This window comes from Lagopus leucura, unplaced genomic scaffold (genome assembly GCF_019238085.1).
Source record: "Lagopus leucura isolate 7727_CA_CO unplaced genomic scaffold, USGS_WTPT01 Super-Scaffold_100002, whole genome shotgun sequence".
Classification (NCBI taxonomy): domain Eukaryota; kingdom Metazoa; phylum Chordata; class Aves; order Galliformes; family Phasianidae; genus Lagopus; species Lagopus leucura.
This window is the reverse complement of record NW_024962263.1, coordinates 59,818,305-59,828,453: the sequence shown is the minus strand read 5'-3', so window position 1 is coordinate 59,828,453 and position 10,149 is coordinate 59,818,305. Positions and strand designations below refer to the sequence as shown.

Below are 10,149 nucleotides of genomic sequence, written 5' to 3'. Positions count from 1 at the left end.
TTATTAACCAGTAGAACTTATCTCAGTTTGTACTTGCTTCCAAAGGTGTATTGTTTAATACAGATTGCTTTCTATATCGAAAAGCATCCAAGTTATATTCAGTATATCTGTGATAAAACTTGTAAATACTTAAATGTGCATAAATCCAGTTTTCACTTTGAAAAACATCCTTCAGGGAGGATTGTGGTTGTTTCAGTCTCAGAGGGACTGTAGAATCCATTACTTCAATTGCATCAAGAGGTCCTTCGTCAAGCACTCCTTTTTTTCCAGATTTAGACCAAATGTAACACTACTTATTTTGGCAGGAATGTTTCCTATTTTAAATTGGAGTCCTCAGGAAAAGACCTAGACATCAGGAATCAGCTTTTCAACTTGCATCAATGTGTCAGCTCAGCTAAAATTTGACAGATATCTGACTTTCTGTGCTAGCAGATGACCTTGCATGCAATGTTTGTCATTTTTCTTTTAAGAGGTGTATGTTTGGTGGCCAAAAATGCCACCAATTTGGCATCATTAAGTTAACAGTCCTGTTTAATTTTAAGTAATAATAATTAAAAAAAAAAAAAAGTTTCTGGATCGTGGGTATAGTTTCCTTTTGTAGCAACTTGCTGAGAACCTCAGAATCAATTTAATAGCAGTTTTGTTTTGCAGACTCCAGATAAATCCAGATGCATTTTGTTTTCCAACTGCTGAGCCAAAGAAATCTACTGTAAAAGGAAGAAAGAAAATTATCATTTATAACTCTGATTTACTCTTGATAATTAGGTATTACCATCATTCAAATTAAATATCCATGGTAAAAATAATGAAAGATCATGGGCAAAAGACCTAATCTGTGCCAGCTACGAAAAATGAAAGATGAACAATGTAAGGTCTGAAGAGAATAGAAAGAAATCTCCATTTCTCAGTACCATTGGTTTAAGTGCAGATATTCTGCAAGTGGAGGTGTTCTGCGGGATTACATCATGTGGGACTGTCTCCTACAAGTCCGATTTTCTTTATACAAAAGGTAATAAAAATTACATTTTCTCCTGGTGATAGAAATGAAAGACAGAAGCTCTCTCTAAAGGTTTGCTATTTGAGTTCTGATTTTGACAGCTGTGTCTATGAAACCTTATTTCATTGATGTTCATAATGTATGGCTCCATCTATCCGTCCTCCTTTAAAGGTCTTATTTGTTGTCCTAAGCAATAAACCAAAATGCCATGAACAATACTGTGGCCACAATCACAAAATGAAAATGTAAGCAAGCCACAAAATGACTTGAAAAAGAGTTCAGCTTCAGCCATCAAGAAGTATCTGCAAATAGCATATTTTAAGGTGGTTACAGGAAGCAGCCTGTGAGACTCTGGAACATTTTAGCTACTTAAAATTTAAAGCACTACTACAGTAATGAAGTGTTTTCAGATGTGGGAGTATTTTATAGAAGCACTGTGAAAAGAACAGAAATTTCTGGTTTAATAGCATGTAGGATATGGAAACAAGAATTCGGAAAGTGGGAAAATTGGTGTTAAAACCTTGCAGCTGAATACTTAACCTAAGCGTTTAAGCTCTTCCTTTTTGAAATACAGATGTATCTATATATGTCAGGATCACGAGCTGGAAGAATTGTGTGTATTACATCAGAAAAGTCGCTGTGTCATCTTTTATTTATATGTTTCAGATCCGGTATAAACCCAAAAGTGGGAGAAGCGATCGCTTGCAACGTTATCAATTTAAAATATAGGCGGACGCTCATTGCAGGAGAACGATTCTACGATTCCATGACTTTCCTTTCTGTCCAGCAGCTCCTGGCTGTCACTTCGTGCTGTCCACACCACTGTCCCAGCGACTGTGTGCCCCTCCGCCCCCCCCCCCCCTCCTTCCTCCTCCTTCTCCTCCTCCTCCTCCGCCCGGCCGAAGTGAGGGAGCGTGGTGGAGCGTCCCAGCAGAAGGAGAGGCTGCAGTGCCGTTATCTTTCCCCATCTCTTCCGTCTGGCTCCGGTGGGCTTCCCTCTCAGGGTGAAACACAAGGAGGAGAGTAACAGAGTGCTTCCTCTTGCTGATGTTTGCTTGTTATTCCAGCTAATTTGCTCCGAGAGGAGAAATAAACTGCACTTTCAGCTGCATCATTAATTCCTGTCTTTTCAGGCCAAGGGCACAACTCCAAGCTTCATTAAAAATAACACCAATAATAATAGAATTAGGGAAAACTTCGTCTTTTTCTTTGTTAATTAAAAGAAATCCCATCTCCCCCTCCCCGGCTCACCCCACCCGCGGCTGACTGACAAAGTGAGCAGAATCCGTGTTCTCACACCGCCGGGTATCTATTACATGAGAACTTTCTTCTGGCGCCAGGAGGTATTTGGAGAGTTTGCCTGCTTATTCCGCAGGGAAACCGCTGCGAGCAGGGGATACCTGAGCAACGCCCCGGGCCAAACCGCGGGGAGAGCAGCGAGCCCGTCGTCAGGTCTCGTTGTTGTCTCCACCGTATTGCTGCGCAGCAAATGCTGGAGCAGAGGGGCTGCACCCTGTGTCCCAGCCCTTTCCCTGCTCTTCCCCAGCGGGGCAGCCCCGGAGCCGCTGCCGGTGGGCGGAGGGGGCGGAGAGGCGATGCTCACCTCGGCGCTGCTCAGGAAAGCGCTCCTCGGAAAGTCCTCGCTGCTGGGCAAAAGAAAGTCTAGCAAACACACTTCCCCCCCCCCCCGTCCCCCCTGCCTAAGGGCATTGTTATTGTCTCCCCTTCCCAGGTGTCTCTCCCGGGGGCTCTCAGCCACGCAGAGGTGCTCTCTTGCTTTAGATGGCATAAAACAAAGGCTGTCACTCATCCACCTGCTGCCGCACCGCCGGCAGCACCCAAAGACCCTTCGCGCAGGAGCCTCGTGTGCCCCTCACGCATCCCTTTTCCCTCTGCGGAAAGATCGAGGCTGAGATGTTTGCCAGACTCCTTTCCCCCCGCCCTCCAACCCCCTCGCAGCCATTCCGCCTTTCTCACCGCCGCGAGCAAAGGAATAAAAGCGCCCTTCTTACGTCGCGGCCTTTCCGAAAGTGTGAGTGCACTTTTAGGTGGGAGCGAAGTGACTCCGGGTGCTCTGCTGAGTTCGATGAGAGGACAAACGCCGAAGAAAAGTGTTACTTAAGGCACTTTATCGAGAACACATCTCTCTCCTCCGCCCTGCTTTGTCGCTGCCAACACCCCAGAGAGTGAACGCTGCTTTTAGCGGCTCCCCCTCCTCTTCCCAGAGATAACCTGACTTTTACGGACTTGGCCTCTGGACTTTTTTTTTCTTTCTTTTTTTTTTTTTTCTTCCTGCTGCACTTTTACTTCAGAAAGAACATAAAAGCTGTTTTTCTGTCCTGCCACTTCCCGGCTACCCGCGGGCTGCCGGCCCCGCTGCCCCGCACGGAGGGAGGATGGAGCAGAGGATGCTGCCCTCGGAGCGCAGCGCGGGGCGACCTGTGTTCTAACTTAGGAACGGGGGAAAGGGAAAGGGAAAGGGATTGTACCTAATAACGGGCGTGAAACGCTTCCTCCGTGTACCAGGGGGCATTTCCCCTCCTTCATCACGCGGAGAGCCTAAAGGATCAAAGTCTTGGCTAGAGGATAAATGGGAGCATGATGTAATGCCCCATCAAAAGCCTTGAAAATGATCCTGAATCCGGAAAACGATACCTTGGCCGAGGTCGCGCTAATCAGAGGTTTGGTGGATATGAGAGGAATCCGTTTTGCACAGCTTCTTTGGGTGTAAATCCGAAGTCGAGGCTCACTCTCAGTTCACCCAATGGCACTTCCCATTGCCTGCACGAACCAAGGTGCAGGCAAAGATGATCTGAGAATTTGGCCATTCCTTTATTTCCCAGCCCCCCTCTCTGCCCCATCCCGACATTAAAAGAGACGAAGTATTCATTCTACATCGCCTTTAACCGGCTGAGGAAGAGGTGGGTGCGGAAGGTGAGATTTTGCCATTGTGGCTTTTGAGACCGGGTACGATTTTCTCCTTTGTTTAAAGAAATTCTGCACTTTCTCCCATTAATCTTTAGCAGGGAAAGCGTTCAGCCCGCACCTGTATAAACAACCCGGACTACGGGGGGGGGGGCATAGGGGGAAGTAAACCTATATCTCTTCCTCTGCAGTACCTTTAAATATATATATATACATATACATATATGTTTGTATCGATATATATGTATGTATATAGGGGTAATGTAGGCGAACTAGGGAGGCCAAGCAACCCCCAAGGCTGGCGTGCTCCCCTTTCTCATTGCCAGCGAGAGCATCTCAGTGTCAACCCGAGTTCAAGAGATCCAGTTGCAGGACCAGCCGCGTGTTTCGGCGCTTCAAGCAATGTCAAGTTTCCCTTGGAAGGGTTGCTCCCAACCCTGCTCTGATGTGGTTCTGGCCCCAGCGGGCGAAGCCGAGGTTTACACAGCGTTAAGTGGCCGCGGGCCGCGGAGCGCTGGGCGAAAGCACGGCCGCGGGTGCCAGGAAAGTCGCTCTGCGGCAGCGGGAAGGTTCCACTTAACTCGGGAGGGAAATGTAAGGGAAAAAAAAAAAAAAAAAAAAACGGGAGCGAAATTTCGGGACAAGATCTTTCCACCTGTTGTAGTCATTAGGTTCTTTTCTATTCTGTGCAGTGGAACTGTTATTCTGCTTAACTGCGCGCAGACAGGGCCGGGAGGGCAGCGGGGAAGCAATGTGTTGCTTATTCATCCTGGGAAGAGGCGGTGTCAAGGGCGCGGGAGGGATGCACCTCGGGGGCTCTTCTCGTATCCCCCTGTGGAACGTTCATCCGAGCGTTCACCCGTCCTTTCCCCCGCGGGGATCTCCCGCAGAGCCCGATACCCCGCAGCCCACCGGGCGGCACCGCGCCCCTCCGCGCGGCGCCGCTCCGGGAGTTGCGGGAGGCACCGCCCCACCGCGGGGCTCGGCCGGGGGCTGCCCCCTCCTCCTCCCCCCGGCCCGGCCGCCTCTCGGCCCCGCGGCCGCCGCTATATAGCGCTGTGCGGGGGCGCATCCCCCCGCCGCGCCCCCCGCGCCCCCGCACGGTCTCTCCGCGGCGGGGCCGCCCCGCGCTGCCCGCAGCCGCTTCGGCCGCCCGCCCTGCCTCCGCCGCCGCCGCCTCTCCCCCCAGGGGCCATGTCCGCGGGCTCCGGGAGCGAGACAGAGGAGCTGCCCGAGATGGACCTGCGGGCGCTGCAGCTGGACTACCCGGCGGCGGGCAAGAGGCAGCCCCGTGGCGAGCTCTACCCCTCTGGGGACAACTCCTCGGCGGCGGAGGAGGAGGAAGAGGAGGAGGAAGAGGAGGAGGAGGAGGAGGACGGCGAGGGCAGCTGCGCGGCGGGGGCGGCGGGCTGCAAGAGGAAGCGGGCGAGGGGCAGCGGTCCCGGGGGCAAGAAGGCGCCGTCGGGGCCGCGGGGGCCGGCGGCAGAGGGGAAGCAGTCGCAGCGCAACGCAGCCAACGCGCGGGAGCGGGCGCGGATGCGGGTGCTGAGCAAAGCGTTCTCCCGGCTGAAGACCAGCCTGCCCTGGGTGCCGCCCGACACCAAGCTCTCCAAGCTGGACACGCTGCGCCTGGCCTCCAGCTACATCGCGCACCTCCGGCAGCTGCTGCAAGAGGACCGCTACGAGAACGGCTACGTGCACCCCGTCAACCTGGTACGGGATGCTGGCGGGGGAGCCCGGGAGTCCGCAGCGCTCGGGTCGAGCCGCTGTCCGGGCATTGCTGGCGGCGCTGCCCCGGGTGCCGGGTCCGGGCGGGTGCTGCAGGTCCGGGCAGTGGGGGGAACCCCGGAGAGGTCAATTCCTCGGGTATGAAGCGAGTGTTATGTCCGAGAAAGGAGCAATTCGCAGTCGAAAACCAAGCGCCCGCGAGGGTATGAAGTTGGCTCACGTAGCGTTTCCGAATAGTTTCTAAATCTTGTGTTTATAGAACGATGCAAACAGTCGCAAAGCGAGATGAGTGTTGCATGCCTGATGAGAACAATTTGTTGCACGTCGCATCATTACGTGGAGAGTTTCATTATAATGAAAATAACGTAATGAAAATATTTGTTAGAGGAAGTCAGCTTTCTCGGTGCTTCCCGCAGGGACTAAAACATGATGACGTGTTTGCAAGTGAAGTAGAATTAGACATCTATCAGTAATAAAGCTCTGGTTTCACACTACGATAAACTTTTTAACTCCAAATCCCTCTTTTTGCTTGCAGACTTGGCCATTTGTGGTCTCAGGACGACCCGACGCTGACACCAAAGATGTCTCTGCCGCCAGCAGATTATGTGGAACTACCGCTTAGCCAAAGTAATTTTTTTCCCTTGTCGATCTTTTTTTATGGGCTGGATCTTTTTAAGAGCTATGATTTTATCGGCTCAAGACCCAGAGATGGGGACCAACCCCCATCTCTATGTGTTAAATCTGTGTTTCCCCTCAGTTCTTTCCCTTAGAGCTCTGAGGGAAATCTATTTAAAGCAGTAAAGGAAGGAGACGCTGGAAAGGAGAGCTGTTATGAACTGTCTGCAGCCGCTGAAGTCTGAGATTTGGAAAAGCCCTTCTTGGGCTTTGCCATTTGTGCCGCTGCCTGAGGACCTGTTGTTCTGAGGCTGTTAAACTAATGGAAGAGGAACAGAATGTTATAGAATTAACAGCATGGACCAAAACGCAACTCTACAAACTAACCCCAAACAGTGTTATTTGTATTCTAAAGCAAAGCAGTATTTTAGAGTAGCTTTGAAACTCAGATTTATAATATATTTTGATGGCTTTTGTATTCACGGGTCGGGTTTACTGCAACTATGCAAGAAGTGTAACCATTCTTTGTTTTTGTCCTTTTAACCGGAGTTTTCTTGAAAATATGTAAGCAGCTACATTCTGCATTTAGGCTACCACCCAATGGAATGAAACTAATTCCTTTGGTTATGCCTCGAAGTGCCACATGTAACAATGTGGGACTGTCCCCAGGATGTGGCACAATTTCTACACCTTAATACGGAAGAGAAATTCTGCTCACTGAAAGGCCGGGGTGCATGCGCTGTAAAGAATGAATTGTGTGATGCTGCAATACAGCAAGGATTCACAAGGTGTTAAACATTTCTTCTACACCGCTACGCTTCCCTTTGATAAGTTGACCCTCAAATGAGTTCCAGTAATGTTTCTTCACTAATCCGAATGCTGTAATAAAAGGAGGATGCCATCAAATAAGTTGCAAATGTAAATAACTTTATTTTTTTATAAATGACATTAAAAGCTTGGTTACAGTGACTAACAGTACTGTGACAGTGTGTGGCTGCTTTAATGTAGGATAACCTTTGCAGTGCAGATCCTTGAAAGCCTATTCTGTAGGTATACCCTTCTCTTCCTTATCTCCTGAGAGCAGATACATCTCCAACAGCAGACAAGGACACTTTCACCCCAACCTGCTCACATTAGGTACAGCACTATGATAATCATCAGAGAAAAACACAATTTAACACCCTATGGAATTTATTATCATAATCTTTTCTTTGAACCAGGAAAATAAATGCAGATATGAAAATTATTTCAGTCATTTGCTCTATTTCACAGCATGAAAGATAGAGCAACAGCTCCTTTGCAGTTCATTAATTTCCCTTTTCCATCTACAGTTTTGCTTTTATTTGTGTTTGTGCAGTGGGATAAGCAGCGGAGTTGTTCCAGTTGGAAGCAGACTTTTCCTTCTTTAAGACCAAAACACCCGAGAGAAGGCTTTCTTCTGCTCCAAATATTTTCTCAGAGGTTACTTCATTGTAAGGGAGAGGGCTGAATTGCTCTGGAGAAGAGAAGGCCTCCTCTACTTCATTTAAGCAGCCAGGAAGGAGAAGCATTTGCTTAACAAGTATGAGTTTAGCCTAGTTTCGGATCATCTCACATTGCAAATTTCTGTTTTCAAGAACTGTCTAGAAGCCCAGGACTGGCTTTCAGTAATATCTGTCATACAGATGAAACTGCAGAAAAGTGTTATTTTCCCTGAAAGATATGAAATAGTCTATAGCCACTGAGCAACAGAATGAGAGCTTAATCCAGGATCTGCTGAAATTCTTTTCTGTGATTTGAGGGCAAGTTGTACTGAAACAGCAGCCCAATTTATCTTTTAGTTTTACCCAGAGAGGCTGTGAAGAAAGGGGTATCCTAAGTGGTAGCTGTGCCACTGAGGGAGGACCCCAACCAATCGTATCTATAAAGCTACATAAAAAGAAAACAATATGAACAGTAAATCAAAAAGGAAGGACTTATAGAAAAGCATAAGGTATAAGAAAACTCAACTAATGTTTATCTGAACCCCAGAGAAAAGATTATTCAGCAGTTTAACTGAGGTGCCACTTGAGATCATCTGAGTTGTGATACCGAGCTGTTTTTGGCCTTGATCCCAGCTGTAATTGGGTAACGACTCCAGGAGATCGGAAAAACAAGGAAAGCGTGGAGAACTTTAAACAGTATAGAAAGGTCCATGTGAAATGATGGAAAAAAATGTTCAGGGTAAATTCCCAAATATGAAGTAGGTTATATTAAGTAAATACAGTAGGCCAAAATAGGGGGCGAGGAGTGTGACATGAAGGAAAACATATTATTGCTTCCATCCGCGCACCATACTACATGCTCTTGTGATTCTTGTGTGTGTTTGAGGCTACAAAGTATATAAAAAAAAAACTTTCTTTGCAAAATAATGAATGCACTTACTGTCTTTGATGCTGTAAGAGATGCATCGATACAATGGTGGTGCCCTGATGGACTATCACCAGTTTTAGAATAGAAATACTCAACATTCACTGTTGAGATTTAAAGACAAAATCAGGAGAGAAAAATGTAGCTTTTAGTAAGCCTCATGTCTTTGTTTCAAATGCCTCTTCATAGAGATATGTGTCAGGGTATAATTACTTATCTTAATATAGCAATTAAGCACCTTTGAGTTTCTCTAATGAGGATGGATTCTGGTATTTCAAATCATTCATTTTAATCCTTGGTTTCATAAATATTTTTTGCAAAAAGTACAACAAGGTTTCTTCTTGTACCTCAGTGAGAGGCATTATTTGATTAGGAAGAAAAGAAGCAGACGCACTCCTTGTGGATTTGTCCTGAGATGAGGGTTCAGAGAAATGCCAGGCAAGCCATGTGTTCTGGCATGCCTCACTTTCAAAATTACACACAAATGCACACACACATTATTTTTTAACTCGCAAACAGACGAAATTTAGATCCGTGCTTTTTGATCAAGATACTCTTTTTAAGCATTAGCAGATTCCACAGGAAGATAATGTGTTGTGGCTCTTTATTTTTTTTAATTATGTTTTTGCCTACCTGATTGAGTAAGTTCATTTGGTTTTCAAAGTTTTAGTGTTTCAACTGGATGTGAGCTATGTAACCGGATGAAGGGAGAATTTAAATGAAAAACCGTCTTGTATTTCTGCAGTTCACAAACATGGAAGCAAGCAGTCCACATACATTTATATTTGACAAGTATGTGTTCGATGAATATTTTGTTACATTAATGACATTTGTGGTCTTTGGCAGAAGGCACAAGGGGAACCCATCTTGTTTCCATAAAGGCATACAAATTTGGCTAGCACTGTTTTACAAATAAAATGCCATCATATGAATGCAATTCATATTCAGCTGAGACCTGCTTCGTGTGCAATCTTAAATGCAGAGTACCTGCACTGACTGTCCTGGCAGACAATCAGGAGGAACATATGTTTCCCAAAAGTATTTTTATGACTTTAAATTTGTATAAATGTTGTGTGAAATTTTGTTTTGCGTCTACTTTACATGACAGAGCAGATCATCAGCCAGAAAACTTGTGTCTCCAATGCAAATCCATTCCTTTCCAATACACGTGTTTGGTTACATAAGGAAAATACATCTCCTATACTGGAAATGCCAACAATTCTGAGTATAAGAAACATAGTTTGCAATTAAGGAATACCTGACCCATACATTTCCCATTTAATAGCTTTATACACAGACTGTTTTAAAACCTCCCAGCCATGCTATGGATTCTGAACAATGATTCATTTTCCCAGTTCAGTAGAGACAACTGTTAGAAGTACAGTTGCAATAGAGGTCTCCTGGATGAATGAGGGAGAAATTCTTTTTAAGATCTCATTAACTATCTTGAAGTTAATTGGCTGTAGAAGGACCCTAATGTGACCAGTTGGAAGATT

At 46.5% G+C, this 10,149-nt stretch overlaps 1 protein-coding gene across 2 annotated transcripts; it reads left to right on the top strand.

The window, feature by feature from the left end:
* Positions 1–5,116: 5,116 nt before the first annotated feature.
* On the top strand, positions 5,117–7,511 carry MSC (musculin). 2 transcript variants are annotated; one of them, XM_042869623.1, is made up of 3 exons: positions 5,117–5,635; positions 6,186–6,277; positions 6,408–7,511. In XM_042869623.1, the coding sequence occupies exons 1-2, from the start codon at positions 5,117–5,119 to the stop codon at positions 6,270–6,272; spliced, it is 606 nt and encodes a 201-aa protein (XP_042725557.1). In that variant the 3' UTR covers positions 6,273–6,277; positions 6,408–7,511. The 2 variants fall into 2 exon arrangements, with proteins under 2 accessions (XP_042725557.1, XP_042725556.1); XM_042869622.1 differs by having other exon boundaries at positions 6,186–7,511.
* The last annotated feature ends 2,638 nt before the right edge of the window (positions 7,512–10,149 follow it).

Coding starts and splice junctions, on each gene's coding strand:
- MSC (XM_042869623.1), top strand. CDS start 5,117: ATGTCCGCGGGCTCCGGGAGCGAGACAGAGGAGCTGCCCGAGATGGAC. Junction 5,636..6,185: donor ACGTGCACCCCGTCAACCTG/GTACGGGATGCT, acceptor TTTTGCTTGCAG/ACTTGGCCATTTGTGGTCTC.